Raw genomic sequence first — 19,629 nt, forward strand, 5'->3', positions numbered from 1 at the left:
GAGGAATCAGCGAAACACACAGGAACCAGACACAGAGCAGGGAAATTGGATCTACAGAGAAAAAGACAGCGTGAGAAAACACTAAAACATTTCAGGCAGATATCAGAGGAAAACAGAATGCAAGAGAAAAAATACTCAAAGTGAAAGCTAATTAGAAACCTGATCCAGAACAGATGGCACCGTGCGCGCTCCCGAGACCCCCTAGGCCGTGGGAATGAAAGTTTTGAGGAAAGGCGGGACATGCACCCGTGTTTGGCCATTTGCGTGCTTTCAATTATTGAAAGCCACATGCAAAGGTCAATGGGATGTGTGAGAGGAGGCACACCCACACAGAGAAGGCTCTTGGAAGTCTGAAGTGATTCCAAGAGCCCTCTCCTAGGGCAGCGCATGTGCGCTGCGCTAGGCGAGACCTAAAAATGACCTGCTGGAATCTAGAGGTACGAGGGATAAAAAGTGAAGTGAAAAAACACACCTGAGGCGTTGTGAACATGCCATACCAATAAATTGGCATCCAGAGTTGGATACATTGTAGGCTAAGCCTCAGCAGCCTAAGTTTAAAAAAGCAAAGCCCAAACAATCCAAGATCAGAATACGCTAGATTTCACCAGACTTGCAGCCTGACAAGACAAGATTGGAGCCAATTCACTTGATTATCATCCCAGTACTTGCATACAGTGTGGACAAACTCAGTTCAATTATACAGGCCCTTAAAAAAAAAAAAAAAAAAAAAAAAATTATACAGGCCCTTAAAGACATCAAGTCAGTGCTGGAAAAACAGACCAACTCTGTTGTATTGGACCTAAGCTTGCTAAGAGCTGATCAGAAAAAAAGCCTGAAAGTGTGTCACAAACGGTGTCTGATGTAGCTGAGCTCGTCCATGAATTAGTTGAAATGAAAACCGATGCAGCTGATCTATTGTTAAGATTGGATTTCTGGTGTATCTAGCTGAGGCCGCCAAATGGCACATCCTACAATAAGCGAAATGGGCATCAGTGACCTCAATTGATATGGAGAAGACCTTTGATACCCTAGACTGGGGATATCTCAAAGCAGTGATGCAAAACAGTAAAAGGTGCAGTTGCTTTACATGGTTCACACAGCTCTCCTCAGGACTGACAAAACGATATCTGATCTCCAGCTTTTGCAGCAGAGAACATGATAGGGCTGCTCATTGTTACAGCTGCTTTTTGCGTTGGCAATGAAACCCTTAGTCCAGGCGGTCAGGTGAGTGGTTACAAACATGCCAGCTCACTATACGAAGATGACATGGCCCTGTAAATGAGGAATGCAAGGGAGGGCCTTCCATTACTATTTAGTGAATTGGACAGATTTAACAATGTCTCAAGTCCTGTAGTTAACAAAGCGAAATCTTGTGTCTTACTGATTACTGAGACTGGTGATAAAGCTATAAGTCAGTGTATCCAACAGCAGATGGGCTGTGTTGGAGAGGTTGTGCTGAAGATGGTGACGTTTTGCATATGTGGTGGGCATGCACCAGGTTACAATCCTTCTGGAAATAAATCCTTAGCCTCATTAGCGGAGTAATTGGATACCCACTGCGGCCTGAACCTGCTACCATCATTCTGGGGCTCTGCCCCACTTGCTATGATTAATTGTCGCCTGGGGGCTGGAGGCTTATTTTCAATGTGCTCCTAAAGCTAAGCAGATGTTAGTGTTGGGGCCTCATGGTATGAGCTACGTTTGTCAGACAGTAGAAAGCCCTGGTGGATACAAAAACTAGTTTGGCGGTCCTAGATCACTGCGCTCACTCAGACTGATGTCTTAGTGGGGAGGGACCAACTGTACTTTTAATGTTTATTTCCTAGCAGCAAAAGATGATGTATCATTATTATGCTGATATCAGTGGATTGGACATTCACGTTGTTTGTGTAACCTTTAAGCAGGAGGTGAGAGAAGTTCCAGGGTGCAGAGGTGGGGGCGGGGGGAGGGGGCGTATTTCTTTTTTGTTCCAAATTCACTGTCTCTTAACCAGCTCAATGCTTTTATTTGAGCTAATTGCTGCAAACTGGCAAGTCCTTTATGATTGTTCTGTTTTGCAACATTTCAATACAGTAACTTTGGGAGGAAAAAGCTATGTCAGGAGATTGTGCAAGGACTGGTCCTAGTAGAACACATATATTCAAATATCTGGGGTGAGAGCTCAGACTACACTGTCCTTCGGAACCTCGGAAGAGTGGTCACATCTGCCAACCAACGATGGCATCCTGGATCAAGCTTCCTCTGTCTGTGATAGGATGCATAACATTATCTAAGATGGTGCTGATTTCAAGGTTCCTTTAGTTTTTCACAAACATACAGCTGCAGCTCCAGAGGCCTTTCTTCAATGATCTTATTGTGTTACAGACTGATCTAATCTAGGGAGCAGGACAACAACGGATGGCATTAAATAAACTTCACCTGCCTATAGATGCGAGATCCCTAGCCACTCCTGACTTTGAATACCACGATATGGTAGCACAATTACAAGTCATGGCGTTCTGGTTGAGCTTGGTTCAGAATCAGAACTGGCAGACTTATGAAAGGAGCTTAAACTGTTGGACTTTAGCAAGTATATAGTTAACACACATATACATCTCCGAGGCCTACTTCTGATCTCCATAGGGGCAAGTACTCGGCATAGGGCGCCCTCTGCAAGACCACCATCCCTACTCTATGTCACATGCTACTCATCTGGCACAGCAAATAAGGGAGAGAATCATGTACCATATATCCCATCATAAGAACCTCCTGAAGCATGTAGGAGGTCATAGTTTCCAGCAGGAGGGCCTTTTCCCATTTCAGCTCTTCGTCCAACCACTGCACTGCATTCTGAAGTTGTGATGCTGCCTAGGATGGAAAAGGGTCTGGCAGTCCAAGACACCCACTCCGCCAAGGGAGCTTGAGCATGACTTTTACCATCTGCCCAAACCAGGTGGCCTAACAATCTGTCCAGCCGTACAAAGGTCGTGGGAGGGATTAGGCACATTGTGTTCTGCAGGACGTAGAGACAACGCGGCTGAAAAACCATTTTTGCCACGGAGATTCTCCCATTACAGAAAGTTGAAGCGTCTTTCAGAACACAACCAACCGAGCCAGCCCCTCCACCATCCTCTCCATATTGAGTGCATAGTGAGCTTTCGGGTCTCGCACTATCCAGATCCCTAAATATCTAAAAGCCTCCAGTTCCCAGGATAGCCCAGCTGCAGTGGGAATTCTGTGTCTCCCTGCAGCAGTCCCACCAGGGGAAACAATATGGTCTTTGCCCTGTTCGTGTGCATCATCCCATAAATAGATCAGTGCATCAACAGGGTACAGGGACACCACATGTGGGCTGTCACCCGGATGACCCCCCCATGTGTGAAGCCTGGTGTGGAGCACGCAAGCCACCAGCTCCATTGCGAGAGCAAATGATATAGAGGATAGAGGACAACCCTGCCGTGTTCCCCTTCCCAAGGGTCCATATTAGTCCCTCTGGACAAACCGGAACCAGCGGCTGCAAGTATAACAGTCTCACCCATTCCATGTATTTGGGGCTGAATCCCATGTGCTGTAGGACTGCCAACAGGTACTGCCATCCTACCATGTCAAACGCCCTTTCTTTATCCAGGGACGTCACCACGTATGTGTCTGTAGATGGGGCAAGCATGTGTGTGATCTGGTGCAGGCGCCAAAGGTTGTACATGGTCTCCTCCCTGGGATAAAACTGGTTTGGTCCGAATGTACGATCATTCAGACCACTCGCATCAGCCTGCTGGCCAGGAACTTGCAGAGTATTTTGTGATCGGTGTTAAGCATGGAGTAAGGCCTATATAATATTAGATCCATTGTGTCCTTCCTATTTTGGGGCAACAGCATTATTGTTGATTCTCATACTTTAGGGCAATTCTCCTGTCTCTCCCACTAACATAATCACTACCAGCAGCTTTTCCAGTTCGCCATCTGGCAAGAGTTTATTCAGCTTCGCTGTAAGGCCATCTGTTTCGGGTGTCTTCTCCCGTTTCATGTCCATAAGTACCCCCCGCCTCTCCTCTCCCATCAACGGGGCCTCCAGGAGCGTTTGTTGCTCCCGACTGAGCCTGGGCAGTACTGCCCCTGAAGGTACTCTGTATCTCCCCGAAGCTGTCAGTGGCCTTTGTATAAAGCCCTCCTGCAGGAACTCCACGTAGGCCCTGTTAATCCGATCACAGGGCACTATGCACGTCCCATCCTCCCCCGCAGTGAAAGAATATGAGATTGGGGTTGTTACCTCTTTAACAGCCAAGCCGGGATCCTGCGTGTCTTATCTCCTTCCTTAAACATTCATTGCAGATACTGTGTGTGGGAATATTTATCAAGGCGGATCCATGTGTCTCCAACCTGCCGTTTTAACTTCCCCTGTCGTCTGCATGCCTTAGGGTCTGGGATAATGTGACCGTTTACATCTGCCAGCTGTCTCTCTAAGTCAGTGAGCTCCCACTCCAGCTGCGCCCGCACCCCATGGATGTACCCCTTGCACTTCCCCCTTATTGCTACCTTGTAAGCCTCCAATTCGATTAGTGTACTCTCAGTGGTATGTGTTTTTTCCTGGAAGATGTTAGTAACGTCATTCACTTGATCTCTGAATTCTACGTCCTCCAGCACCTCCGTGAGGAGTCTCCAAAGTGGAATTTTCAGTCTCATCCATCTGGAAAGTAGTGTGACCAAAAGTGGGAGTAATCAGATAAATAATGGTTCAGATATGCTGAGTGTTGTAACATGTCTATATCATCCGCCATGCCCAGTACCACATCAAGCCTACTGTGAACCCCATGTACAGAGGAGTAATAGGAAAACCTGCTGTCATCCAGGTGATGGTGACACCAGACTTCAATTAGGTTCAGGCTCTCTGTTACCTCTTGGAGGGAGGCCTCCATCTGGGGTTTTTAGCCCTGCCTGAGGGAGCCTTGTCAAGGTGCCAATCAAGCATGCAGTTGAAGTCCCTGCCCACACCAAGCGCATATGGAGATACAGGGCCACTAACTTCAGAATTCCCTGGTAGAACTCTTTGTCATCAGTGTAAGATGCATAGGGATTTACTATACAGATGTCTATTCCATCCAGTACGCCCACAATGATTATGTACCTTTCTTGAGAGACTGAGTTCACCTCCTGTTATAGGAAGGGGACCCTTGCCACAATTCAGGTCACCACAGGCATAATTTGAATATGTAGCTGTGTAGAGGTTTCCTCCGACCGACTTCCCAGGTGCTGAATCTCAGCTCACAGCAGGTGTGTCTCCTGGAGGACTACCACCTGCAGCCTGTACCTCTGCAAATAGGAGTACATGTGGTGCCTCTTTGTACATTTGTTCAGGCCCGCACATTCCATGCTACTGCTGTTCTGTTCATCTTACTCCACTGGAGTTGGTGAATGGCCCTTCTGTAGGGGGGTAGCCCGCTTCCTCCTGTCTCCCGCCCCAGTATTTCCTGAGCACTGCCAATGCATCTCGACTGCTGTTTCCAACAAACTGCAAGTTCTCCCAACGACCCCCTTTCCCCCCCCAAACCCTCCCATTCTGCCCCCTCCCTCTGGGCAGACCTACCCCCATCCCCAACTGGGATCCAGCCCGGGTGTAACATCTAGGAAGCCAAATATGGGTCCCTGTGTACTATTTCCCTCCCACCCTCTTGTAACTAAATGCTAACACAACTTTTGCAGCTTGTGGGCCCGGACACTAACCCCATCCACCCTTATGGTACAATTCCAGAGTGGCGCCAATCCAACCACTGTCTGCTATTTAGCAGAGTATGGGGGTGCACTGTGCCGCTCTATGCCCCAGAAACCAGGGCTCATAGTGCATCCCATCCTCCCACCTCTTGCAGCCCCATCATTCCCGCCACAACCTGTTCATGGATGATGTTTATCTATGTCCAGCAGCAGAGTCCGGGAGCTATATTCTTTCCCCCTACCCGGCTACCAGGGGCCTCCCCTCTTCTCACCAAGGGGACAAGACTCCCAGTGTGTCATTGTCACTGACTGGCAAGGGTTCAATCTCCTCAGTATGTTCTCCCACAGACTGCTCTCGGTCAGAATCAGTGTGCTGTATTAGGGAGGTTCTAGTCCTCTGGCACAGAATCATACTTCTCCCTATTGTGTCATCTGTGCTAATCGTGGTTCCTAGATCGTCTCCGGTGCCTGCCACTCACAATTTGCCAGTGCAAACTCGCTAAGCTGAACACCAAGGGCTCCCTGACCCCGGTCCAGTTTTATGCAACATCTCCAGCTTCACTCTTGCCTCATCGGGAGTGTAAAAAAAGTGGTCTATACCCTGGGAGATAACTTTGAGGTGAGCCATGAATAACATGTATCGAAGATTCAGTGCTCAACGTTTGCCTTTCACTTCCATGTAGGACTTATGTTGCGTTTGCACTCTCCTCGTGTAATCTGGCTAGGCGGAGATAGCATTATTCTCAAAGGCCAAGTGGTCAGCATTCCTGGCTGCCCGCAGAATGCAGTCCCAATCCCTATAAATGAGGACCTTTGCAATCAGGGCCCTGGAGGGTGTTTGGTGGAGGCATCAGGGTCAGGGCCGTATGTAGTTATTTCGGCGGGATCGATATTCTGCATCTTCTGCCCTTTCATCTAGTTGAGCAATCGTCAAATGCAGAGGTTGCCTGAGTCTTTAATGCTTACATCTCAGTTTGTAGAGCTGACTCCTGTTTAGTTGCAAGCCAGTTCGCACCCCGCCAGATAGCTTCACTTTTGTCACACTGCAGCTAGCAGGACACATGCTCCTCTTACCTGCAGGGCAGCAGTAAAGCCAGTGGGCCGCCGCACAGGCCTTAGGGCCCTTCCTCATGGTGGCTGGTCCACTGGTGTGGCCTCTGGTGTTCCTCTCCTTGGGGGCCACGATGGTGGACATCATACTCTTCCTCCTCCAGAATTCCTGGAAAGTAGCTCTGGTATAGTCTTCCCAAAGCATAATGGAGACTGTTCCTTGTTACCCTTAGGTCTCTTCCCAATCCAGAATGGTGGCGGTAGTTTGCTGATGCAACATCCTGTTCAGGAAGTATATAAGGGGTGGGTTTCTCCTTTTCCCTTGCGTTGCTACACTCATCGCTCCTGCTGGTGTGTTTCTGCGCTCCTGTTCATTTTTTGCCTGTGCTGGTGTTTTCCTTGCTTCTGTTGATTCTTTGCTCCTGTTGGTGCTTACTCTTCTGCTAGTTACTTGCTTCTGACTTGTTCTTCTCCCCTGTTGGTGTCCTCCCACTCGCCTGTGTTGCTGGTGGAATTCCTGTGTTCTGTTCTTGTCGGCTGGACTCCATATCTCAGTCTTCGACATCTGGAGCCTCATCTTCTTCTCCAGAGGTTTTTTCTTTTTAGGCTTTTCCTCGTGGGGCTCCTTCTGAAAGGCACCATCTGCTTACGTGATAAACATGTCAGTGGCATCGTAGCTACCGGAAGGGGTCACCCGTATCTCAGGCAGACAAGAACAGTTAAGAACTGGACTTTAAGATCATCATGCCATCCAAGATCTCAGGTCAGAAGCTCATTACCTGTGAAGTCTGACAGACACCTAGCATTCCACTGTGTGAACCCTCTCAGCCACTTTGTGGAGGTCTGTGCGTACTAAGTTCACATCAGTTGCAATTTCTACTATATTCCCCTCCAGTGCCTCTCGAGAGCTCTGTATTGCTCACAGGTATAGCCTCCGGAAGGGGAGTCCTCCTGGGTGCCTGCGTCATTGACTCGGGGGCCCGCTTACACATTACAGGGCCCCTACGCTCTCTGGCCACTCCAAAGTGTTTAGCTTTGCCACTGTACCCGCTGTGGCTCCACAGCAGCGTCCTCAGTTCTCCCAGGGGGCCATGTCCCCCTTTCAGCCTTTCAACCACAGTCAGGAGCAACCTTTCCTGCTGTGCATCAGGCCCCAAAATCACGTGTTCCGTTGTCTTCCCGGGTGCCACTTTGGGCCCAGTAATGTAGTTGTGCTGCCAGGCACACCGTCAGATAGTCAAGGGTCTATTGGGACGGCTTCACCGCTCACGCTGCAACTGCAGCCAGGATCTGCTAGAGGCACAGGTGTCACAGCACCAGGCTACATTTGCGCCCTCACTGTGTGCTCCAGGGTCTCATGCCCTCCAACAAGATGCCACTGTCTCCCTGCAGCGCAGCCTCACCTCCTCCACCTTACTTTCAATCAATTAATCAGGAGGTTTAAAGCCCGCTACTTACCCGTGAGGGTCTCATGGCTTTGGGGAGGGGGTGGGGGGCTCTCTGGGAATGAGCCTGGCTTCAGGGTCCCCAGCAGTTCAGACACTGCCCCCGGTCAGCGGCGGTAATGCTGACCTCCCTCCCTTCCACCCCCCACCCACCGAGGGCTCAGCACTCTCACATCTCCCCCACTGGACGGCAGCCCGGTCTCCAGGCCTTCAGTCCAGCTTCTCACCAGGGCCTATTCTCCAGGGCTGCCACGACTTCCGCTCCAGGCCCTGTCACAGGCAATACGGAGTGGGCCCAGCCGAACAGAATCTCACAGGCCTGGGGGGAAAACCACACCTCCACGCTCCTGGGCTCCCAAGTCACTCGGGCAAGGCACCGCGCGGCCCCTAGTACCAGGCCAGGACCAAGTCGCTAGGTCTAGGCCAGGGACGAGCCCTCCCTTTCATCATTCTTCCGCCATTGAATGGTGCGGCTGCAGACCATCTGGATGATGGGTGGCGCACTGAGGTTTGTCTGGGGGCTTTGCACACCACCACGGTATACTTTCTGTACTTAAGACCAGCAGATTGAGCAGGATTTCACTCTGGCCTTCTGAAGTGGTTAGAGGAGACATCTACTCTGCCATCTTGCTTGGCCACACCCCGACACATGCACTCAATTGATTACTATAGGAGTCAACACATACTTTTTAATTTATAGCTTGTCATGGAATAAATATCTTTGGTACTCTAAAACTAAAGTTAATATTTACAATTCGACCAACCTTTTTTGCTTTATCCAACAGGATTACCTTCTCTTCGAACTGACATATTTTCAAAGCGGGAGCATGAACCAGAAGACATATTTATGGATGATCATTACTCACAAAGTGGAGAAAGAAGTATTGGTCGCTACTCAGGTACATTAATAAAACTTTGGTATGATTCTATTGTTGGTAGGGATGAATAGTTTATCCTTTTCAGCTTAGATACACTGGTGCCATTTCAAAAAGTTGTTAGTGCAGCGTTAGTGCAGCAGAAGAGGCATTGTCTGACCTTTGACACCTCCGTTGCTTCACAGGTAGTGACTTCACATTACTTTTGATCCACTTACATCAAAGAAAATGATTCTGACTGTTTTACAAGGTTTCTTAAAGGATACTGTATATTACATGTAAAAGGAACAAAATAGCTTCAAAATCTGAATGATCACAGAGGTCATACATTTCCATACTTTTGTTTAACATCCTGAGAGTCATATTAGTTAAATCACAAGAGTTCCACACAGAGAACTAGGGACAGCTACTACAATGTCAAGCTAGCCCCACGGTAAACAAATTGAACATGCTATGGAGTTAGGTTGATTTTGTTTTCATTTGTCAATAAGGCACCATTTCATGTAAGAGCAATTATTCTGAGTTTCTTTCCTGCTCGTTATTATTAAACGTAAGACATGGTACACATAAACGCAATTGGGGAGTAAAGTACAAGAAAACAAAATGTCTGCTTTATCCACTGCGTTTGAAGGCAGAATACAAACTTAGCCTTTGTTGGAAGAGCACAGAGGAACAGAGAGAGTAGGTGGCAGTTTAACATGAACCTGCCGTTTATCTTAAGTACCTTCTTCTATATATCATTTGGTTTGTAGAGAAAGTTTCCCAAGTGCAAATCCAACAGTTGTTGCTTTATTTAATTTTCTTAATAGCTGTTAGTCTGATGGATACTTCTAACCACAGATTCCTCATATTTTGAATACTCCCCAGGCCTTCAGACTGAGTCTGGAAATTATTTAGCAGTACCCCCGCCTACCAGTAGGTTCTGTCATACCGCTCACCTGCCGACATCATTCCACTATAGAAGTGACGTATGGAGCAGCACTTAAAACCTCTCCTATGCACAAAGACATCAGTTCCTTTCTTTCCGTGCCTCCAGACGTGGATCCAAAGCTACTCCTGCCCCTTCACAAAACAGTTCCCTACAAAATGTACCTCTAAACTAGCATGTGCAGAGAAAATATCACCCGCTAAAACAACAGGGTTCAAACTTTGTCTGGATCGTTGTGACAGATCCCCATTAGATTTGTCTTTGATGCTTTGGGTTGGAACACAACTAAAAGACCTTTAGCAACTGCGCCTTGCCAAATTCAAAGGCCGAAGTTACTGTCCTGTTCCATATCAGACATTCATTGTGGACAAAGTCTCCAGGTAAGTCCAGAAACAATGTCTCAAGTCCTGTAGTTAACAGAGCGAAATCTTGTGTCTTACTGATTACTGAGACTGGTGATAAAGCTATAAGTCAGTGTATCCAACAGCAGATGGGCTGTGTTGGAGAGGTTGTGCTGAAGATGGTGACGTTTTGCATATGTGGTGGGCATGCACCAGGTTACAATCCTTCTGGAAATAAATCCTTAGCCTCATTAGCGGAGTAATTGGATACCCACTGCGGCCTGAACCTGCTACCATCATTCTGGGGCTCTGCCCCACTTGCTATGATTAGTTGTCGCCTGGGGGCTGGAGGCTTATTTTCAATATGCTCCTAAAGCTAAGCAGATGTTAGTGTTGGGGCCTCATGGTATGAGCTACGTTTGTCAGACAGTAGAAAGCCCTGGTGGATACAAAAACTGGTTTGGCGGTCCTAGATCACTGCGCTCACTCAGACTGATGTCTTAGTGGGGAGGGACCAACTGTACTTTTAATGTTTATTTCCTAGCAGCAAAAGATGATGTATCATTATTATGCTGATATCAGTGGATTGGACATTCACGTTGTTTGTGTAACCTTTAAGCAGGAGGTGAGAGAAGTTCCAGGGTGCAGAGGTGGGGGCAGGGGGAGGGGGCGTATTTCTTTTTTGTTCCAAATTCACTGTCTCTTAACCAGCTCAATGCTTTTATTTGAGCTAATTGCTGCAAACTGGCAAGTCCTTTATGATTGTTCTGTTTTGCAACATTTCAATACAGTAACTTTGGGAGGAAAAAGTTATGTCAGGAGATTGTGCAAGGACTGGTCCTAGTAGAACACATATATTCAAATATCTGGGGTGAGAGTTTATGGGAGCTCAGACTACACTGTCCTTGGGAACCTCGGAAGAGTGGTCATATCTGCCAACCAACGATGGCATCCTGGATCAAGCTTCCTCTGTCTGTGATGTTATGCATAACATTATCTAAGATGGTACTGATTTCAAGGTTCCTTTAGTTTTTCACAAACATACAGCTGCAGCTCCAGAGGCCTTTCTTCAATGATCTTATTGTGTTACAGACTGATCTAATCTAGGGAGCAGGACAACAACGGATGGCATTAAATAAACTTCACCTGCCTATAGATGCGAGATCCCTAGCCGCTCCTGACTTTGAATACCACGATATGGTAGCACAATTACAAGTCATGGCGTTCTGGTTGAGCTTGGTTCAGAATCAGAAATGGCAGACTTATGAAAGGAGCTTAAACTGTTGGCTTTAGCAAGTATATAGTTAACACACATATACATCTCCGAGGCCTACTTCTGATCTCCATAGGGGCAAGTACTCGGCATAGGGCGCCCTATGCAAGACCACCATCCCTACTCTATGTCACATGCACTCATCTGGCACAGCAAATAAGGGAGAGAATCATGTACCATATATCCCATCATAAGAACCTCCTGAGGCATGTAGGAGGTCATAGTTTCCAGCAGGAGGGCCTTTTCCCATTTCAGCTCTTCGTCCAACCACTGCACTGCATTCTGAAGTTGTCATGCTGCCTAGGATGGAAAAGGGTCTGGCAGTCCAAGACACCTACTCCGCCAAGGGAGCTTGAGCATGTCCAGTTTGACCAGACTTTTACCATCTGCCCAAACCAGGTGGCCTAACAATCTGTCCAGCCGTACAAAGGTCGTGGGAGGGATTAGGCACATTGTGTTCTGCAGGACGTAGAGACAACACGGCTGAAAAACCATTTTTGCCACGGAGATTCTCCCATTACAGAAAGTTGAAGCGTCTTTCAGAACACAACCAACCGAGCCAGCCCCTCCACCATCCTCTCCATATTGAGTGCATAGTGAGCTTTCGGGTCTCGCACTATCCAGATCCCTAAATATCTAAAAGCCCCCAGTTCCCAGGATAGCCCCAGCTGCAGTGGGAATTCTGTGTCTCCCTGCAGCAGTCCTACCAGGGGAAACAATCTGGTCTTTGCCCTGTTCGTGTGCATCATCCCATAAATAGATCAGTGCATCAACGGGGTACAGGGACACCACATGTGGGCTGTCACCCGGATGACCCCCCTCATGTGTGAAGCCTGGTATGGAGCACGCAAGCCACCAGCTCCATTGCGAGAGCAAATGATATAGAGGATAGAGGACAACCCTGCCGTGTTCCCCTTCCCAAGGGTCCATATTAGTCCCTCTGGACAAACCGGAACCAGCGGCTGCAAGTATAACAGTCTCACCCATTCCATGTATTTCGGGCTGAATCCCATGTGCTGTAGGACTGCCCACAGGTACTGCCATCCTACCATGTCAAACGCCCTTTCTATATCCAGGGACGTCACCACGTATGTGTCTGTAGATGGGGCAAGCATGTGTGTGATCTGGTTCAGGCGCCAAAGGTTGTACATGGTCTCCTCCCTGGGATAAAACTGGTTTGGTCAGAATGTACGATCGTTCAGACCACTCGCATCAGCCTGCTAGCCAGGAACTTGCAGAGTATTTTGTGATCGGTGTTAAGCATGGAGTATGGCCTATATAATATTAGATCCATTGTGTCCTTCCTATTTTGGGGCAACAGCATTATTGTTGATTCTCATACTTTAGGGCAATTCTCCTGTCTCTCCCACTAACATAATCACTTCCAGCAGCTTTTCCAGTTCGCCATCTGGCAAGAGTTTATTCAGCTTCGCTGTAAGGCCATCTGTTCCGGGTGTCTTCTCCCGTTTCATGTCTATAAGTAACCCCCGCCTCTCCTCTCCCATCAACGGGGCCTCCAGGAGCGTTTGTTGCTCCCGACTGAGCCTGGGCAGTACTGCCCCTGAAGGTACTCTGTATCTTCCCCGAAGCTGTCAGTGGCCTTTGTATAAAGCCCTCCTGCAGGAACTCCACGTAGGCCCTGTTAATCCGATCACAGGTCACTATGCACGTCCAATCCTCCCCCGCAGTGAAAGAATATGAGATTGGGGTTGTTACCTCTTTAACAGCCAAGCCGGGATCCTGCGTGTCTTATCTCCTTCCTTAAACATTCATTGCAGATACTGTGTGTGGGAATATTTATCAAGGCGTGTCCATGTGTCTCCAACCTGCCGTTTTAACTTCCCCTGTCGTCTGCAGGCCTTAGGGTCTGGGATAATGTGACCGTTTACATCTGCCAGCTGTCTCTCTAAGTCAGTGAGCTCCCACTCCAGCTGCGCCCGCACCCCATGGATGTACCCCTTGCACTTCCCCCTTATTGCTACCTTGTAAGCCTCCAATTCGATTAGTGTACTCTCAGTGGTATGTGTTTTTTCCTGGAAGATGTTAGTAACGTCATTCACTTGATCTCTGAATTCTACGTCCTCCAGCACCTCCGTGAGGAGTCTCCAAAGTGGAATTTTCAGTCTCATCCATCTGGAAAGTAGTGTGACCAAAAGTGGGAGTAATCAGATAAATAATGGTTCAGATATGCTGAGTGTTGTAACATGTCTATATCATCCGCCATGCCCAGTACCACATCAAGCCTACTGTGAACCCCATGTACAGAGGAGTAATAGGAAAACCTGCTGTCATCCAGGTGATGGTGACACCAGACTTCAATTAGGTTCAGGCTCTCTGTTACCTCTTGGAGGGAGGCCTCCATCTGGGGATTTTAGCCCTGCCTGAGGGAGCCTTGTCAAGGTGCCAATCAAGCATGCAGTTGAAGTCCCTGCCCACACCAAGCGCATATGGAGATACAGGGCCACTAACTTCAGAATTCCCTGGTAGAACTCTTTGTCATCAGTGTAAGATGCATAGGGATTTACTATACAGATGTCTATTCCATCCAGTATGCCCACAATGATTATGTACCTTTCTTGAGAGACTGAGTTCACCTCCTGTTATAGGAAGGGGACCCTTGCCACAATTCAGGTCACCACAGGCATAATTTGAATATGTAGCTGTGTAGAGGTTTCCTCCGACCGACTTCCCAGGTGCTGAATCTCAGCTCACAGCAGGTGTGTCTCCTGGAGGACTACCACCTGCAGCCTGTACCTCTGCAAATAGGAGTACATGTGGTGCCTCTTTGTACATTTGTTCAGGCCCGCACATTCCATGCTACTGCTGTTCTGTTCATCTTACTCCACTGGAGTTGGTGAATGGCCCTTCTGTAGGGGGGTAGCCCGCTTCCTCCTGTCTCCCGCCCCAGTATTTCCTGAGCACTGCCAATGCATCTCGACTGCTGTTTCCAACAAACTGCAAGTTCTCCCAACGACCCCCTCCCCCCCCAAACCCTCCCATTCTGCCCCCTCCCTCTGGGCAGACCTACCCCCATCCCCAACTGGGATCCAGCCCGGGTGTAACATCTAGGAAGCCAAATATGGGTCCCTGTGTACTATTTCCCTCCCACCCTCTTGTAACTAAATGCTAACACAACTTTTGCAGCTTGTGGGCCCGGACACTAACCCCATCCACCCTTATGGTACAATTCCAGAGTGGCGCCAATCCAACCACTGTCTGCTATTTAGCAGAGTATGGGGGTGCACTGTGCCGCTCTATGCCCCAGAAACCAGGGCTCATAGTGCATCCCATCCTCCCACCTCTTGCAGCCCCATCATTCCCGCCACAACCTGTTCATGGATGATGTTTATCTATGTCCAGCAGCAGAGTCCGGGAGCTATATTCTTTCCCCCTACCCGGCTACCAGGGGCCTCCCCTCTTCTCACCAAGGGGACAAGACTCCCAGTGTGTCATTGTCACTGACTGGCAAGGGTTCAATCTCCTCAGTATGTTCTCCCACAGACTGCTCTCGGTCAGAATCAGTGTGCTGTATTAGGGAGGTTCTAGTCCTCTGGCACAGAATCATACTTCTCCCTATTGTGTCATCTGTGCTAATCGTGGTTCCTAGATCGTCTCCGGTGCCTGCCACTCACAATTTGCCAGTGCAAACTCGCTAAGCTGAACACCGAGGGCTCCCTGGCCCCGGTCCAGTTTTATGCAACATCTCCAGCTTCACTCTTGCCTCATCGGGAGTGTAAAAAAAGTGGTCTATACCCTGGGAGATAACTTTGAGGTGAGCCATGAATAACATGTATCGAAGATTCAGTGCTCAACGTTTGCCTTTCACTTCCATGTAGGACTTATGTTGCGTTTGCACTCTCCTCGTGTAATCTGGATAGGCGGAGATAGCATTATTCTCAAAGGCCAAGTGGTCAGCATCCCTGGCTGCCCGCAGAATGCAGTCCCAATCCCTATAAATGAGGACCTTTGCAATCAGGGCCCTGGAGGGTGTTTGGTGGAGGCATCAGGGTCAGGGCCGTATGTAGTTATTTCGGCGGGATCGATATTCTGCATCTTCTGCCCTTTCATCTAGTTGAGCAATCGTCAAATGCTGAGGTTGCCTGAGTCTTTAATGCTTGCATCTCAGTTTGTAGAGCTGACTCCTGTTTAGTTGCAAGCCAGTTCGCACCCCGCCAGATAGCTTCACTCTTGTCACACTGCAGCTAGCAGGACACATGCTCCTCTTACCTGCAGGGCAGCAGTACTGCCAGTGGGCCGCCGCACAGGCCTTAGGGCCCTTCCTCATGGCGGCTGCTCCACTGGTGTGGCCTCTGGTGTTCCTCTCCTTGGGGGCCACGATGGTGGACATCATACTCTTCCTCCTCCAGAATTCCTGGAAAGTAGCTCTGGTATAGTCTTCCCAAAGCATAATGGAGACTGTTGCTTGTTACCCTTAGGTCTCGTCCCAATCCAGAATGGTGGCGGTAGTTTGCTGATGCAACATCCTGTTCAGGAAGTATATAAGGGGTGGGTTTCTCCTTTTCCCTTGCGTTGCTACACTCATCGCTCCTGCTGGTGTGTTTCTGCGCTCCTGTTCATTTTTTGCCTGTGCTGGTGTTTTACTTGCTTCTGTTGATTCTTTGCTCCTGTTGGTGCTTACTCTTCTGCTAGTTACTTGCTTCTGACTTGTTCTTCTCCCCTGTTGGTGTCCTCCCACTCGCCTGTGTTGCTGGTGGAATTCCTGTGTTCTGTTCTTGTCGGCTGGACTCCATATCTCAGTCTTCGACATCTGGAGCCTCATCTTCTTCTCCAAAGGTTTTTTCTTTTTAGGGTTTTTCCTCGTGGGGCTCCTTCTGAAAGGCACCATCTGCTTACGTGATAAACATGTCAGTGGCATCGTAGCTACCAGAAGGGGTCACCCGTATCTCAGGCAGACAAGAACAGTTAAGAACTGGACTTTAAGATCATCATGCCATCCAAGATCTCAGCGTTACAACAAACAAATGATGGAAGGAATGCTGACAATGCATACATTCTCCCCCAGTCAAGAGATCTGGGTTAAATCCATCGTTCTTTTGCCCACTACACCACCCCAGTTTAGACATGGCCATATGCAAATCAGTCTTGACCCTGTGCCTCATGGGAACAGTCCAGCCCGAACTGCCAAGCCATGTCTTCCCTGGACCGGAATCAAGCATCCTAGGACCGGTTTCTGGCTATCAGCCGTCATCAGCCAGGATAGCTTGACTCCAGTGGCGTAGTGAGCACGGGTCCCACGTCTGGGAATACCCATCCCACTTAGGACGAAAAGCGTTACAACAAACAAATGATGGACGGAATGCTGACAATGCATACATTCTCCCCCAGTCAAGAGATCTGGGTTAAATCCATCGTTCTTTTGCCCACTACACCACCCCAGTTTAGACATGGCCATATGCAAATCAGTCTTGACCCTGTGCCTCATGGGAACAGTCCAGCCCGAACTGCCAAGCCATGTCTTCCCTGGACCGGAATCAAGCATCCTAGGACCGGTTTCTGGCTATCAGCCGTCATCAGCCAGGATAGCTTGACTCCAGTGGCGTAGTGAGCACGGGTCCCACGTCTGGGAATACCCATCCCACTTAGGGCGAAAAGCGTTACAACAAACAAATGATGGACAGAATGCTGACAATGCATACATTCTCCCCCAGTCAAGAGATCTGGGTTAAATCCATCGTTCTTTTGCCCACTACACCACCCCAGTTTAGACATGGCCATATGCAAATCAGTCTTGACCCTGTGCCTCATGGGAACAGTCCAGCCCGAACTGCCAAGCCATGTCTTCCCTGGACCGGAATCAAGCATCCTAGGACCGGTTTCTGGCTATCAGCCGTCATCAGCCAGGATAGCTTGACTCCAGTGGCGTAGTGAGCACGGGTCCCACGTCTGGGAATACCCATCCCACTTAGGGCGAAAAGCGTTACAACAAACAAATGATGGACGGAATGTTGACAATGCATACATTCTCCCCCAGTCAAGAGATCACGGTTAAATCCATCGTTCTTTTGCCCACTACACCACCCCAGTTTAGACATGGCCATATGCAAATCAGTCTTGACCCTGTGCCTCATGGGAACAGTCCAGCCCGAACTGCCAAGCCATGTCTTCCCTGGACCGGAATCAAGCATCCTAGGTCCGGTTTCTGGCTATCAGCCGTCATCAGCCAGGATAGCTTGACTCCAGTGGCGTAGTGAGCACGGGTCCCACGTCTGGGAATACCCATCCCACTTAGGGCGAAAAGAACAAACAAATGATGGACGGAATGCTGACAATGCATACATTCTCCCCCAGTCAAGAGATCTGGGTTAAATCCATCGTTCTTTTGCCCACTACACCACCCCAGTTTAGACATGGCCATATGCAAATCAGTCTTGACCCTGTGCCTCATGGGAATAGTCCAGCCCGAACTGCCAAGCCATGTCTCAGGTCAGAAGCTCATTACCTGTGAAGTCTGACAGACACCTAGCATTCCACTGTGTGAACCCTCTCAGCCACTTTGTGGAGGTCTGTGCGTACTAAGTTCACATCAGTTGCAATTTCTGCTATATTCCCCTCCAGTGCCTCTCGAGAGCTCTGTATTGCTCACAGGTATAGCCTCCGGAAGGGGAGTCCTCCTGGGTGCCTGCGTCATTGACTCGGGGGCCCGCTTACACATTACAGGGCCCCTACGCCCTCTGGCCACTCCAAAGTGTTTAGCTTTGCCACTGTACCCGCTGTGGCTCCACAGCAGCGTCCTCAGTTCTCCCAGGGGGCCATGTCCCCCTTTCAGCCTTTCAACCACAGTCAGGAGCAACCTTTCCTGCTGTGCATCAGGCCCCAAAATCACGTGTTCCGTTGTCTTCCCTGGTGTCACTTTGGGTCCAGTAATGTAGTTGTGCTGCCAGGCACACCGTCAGATAGTCAAGGGTCTATTGGGACGGCTTCACCGCTCACGCTGCAACTGCAGCTAGGATCTGCTAGAGGCACAGGTGTCACAGCACCAGGCTACATTTGCGCCCTCACTGTGTGCTCCAGGGTCTCATGCCCTCCAACAAGATGCCACTGTCTCCCTGCAGCGCAGCCTCACCTCCTCCACCTTACTTTCAATCAATTAATCAGGAGGTTTAAAGCCCGCTACTTACCCGTGAGCGTCTCATGGCTTTGGGGAGGGGGTGGGGGGCTCTCTGGGGCTGAGCCTGGCTTCAGGGTCCCCAGCAGTTCAGACACTGCCCCCAGTCAGCGGCGGTAATGCTGACCTCCCTCCCTTCCACCCCCCACCCACCGAGGGCTCAGCACTCTCACATCTCCCCCACTGGACGGCAGCTCGGTCTCCAGGCCTTCAGTCCAGCTTCTCACGAGGGCCTATTCTCCAGGCCTGCCACGACTTTCGCTCCAGGCTCTGTCACAGGGCCCAGCCGAACAGGATCTCACAGGCCTGGGGGGAAAACCACACCTCCACGCTCCTGGGCTCCCAAGTCACTCGGGAAGGCACTGCGCGGCCCCTAGTACCAGGCCAGGACCAAGTCGCTAGGTCTAGGCCAGGGACGAGCCCTCACTTTCATCATTCTTCCGCCACCGAATGGTGCGGCTGCAGACCATCTGGATGATGGGTGGCGCACTGAGGATTGTCTGGGGGCTTTGCACACCACCACGGTATACTTTCTGTACTTAAGACCAGCAGATTGAGCAGGATTTCACTCTGGCCTTCTGAAGTGGTTAGAGGATACATCTACTCTGCCATCTTGCTTGGCCACACCGACACATGCACTCAATTGATTACTATAGGAGTCAACACATACTTTTTAATTTATAGCTTGTCATGGAAGAAATATCGTTGGTACTCTAAATCTAAAGTCAATATTTACAATTCGACCAACCTTTTTTGCTTTATCCAACAGGATTACCTTCTCTTCGAACTGACATATTTTCAAAGCGGGAGCATGAACCAGAAGACATATTTATGGATGATCATTACTCACAAAGTGGAGAAAGAATTATTGGTCGCTACTCAGGTACATTAATAAAACTTTGGTAT

At 49.1% G+C, this 19,629-nt stretch overlaps 1 protein-coding gene across 1 annotated transcript in view; it reads left to right on the forward strand.

Annotated features, from left to right (window-relative positions):
* LOC146861879 (uncharacterized) overlaps nucleotides 1-19,629 on the forward strand; it is a 241,267-nt gene that overhangs the window by 180,958 nt on the left and 40,680 nt on the right. The window contains exons 5-6 of the mRNA XM_085641050.1: nucleotides 8,966-9,079; nucleotides 19,493-19,606. Of these exons, the coding sequence (XP_085497176.1) occupies nucleotides 8,966-9,079; nucleotides 19,493-19,606 (228 nt within the window). The remainder of the gene's footprint in view (nucleotides 1-8,965; nucleotides 9,080-19,492; nucleotides 19,607-19,629) is intronic.

Source organism: Triturus cristatus, chromosome 2_2 (genome assembly GCF_964204655.1).
Source record: "Triturus cristatus chromosome 2_2, aTriCri1.1, whole genome shotgun sequence".
NCBI classification, from domain to species: Eukaryota; Metazoa; Chordata; class Amphibia; order Caudata; family Salamandridae; genus Triturus; species Triturus cristatus.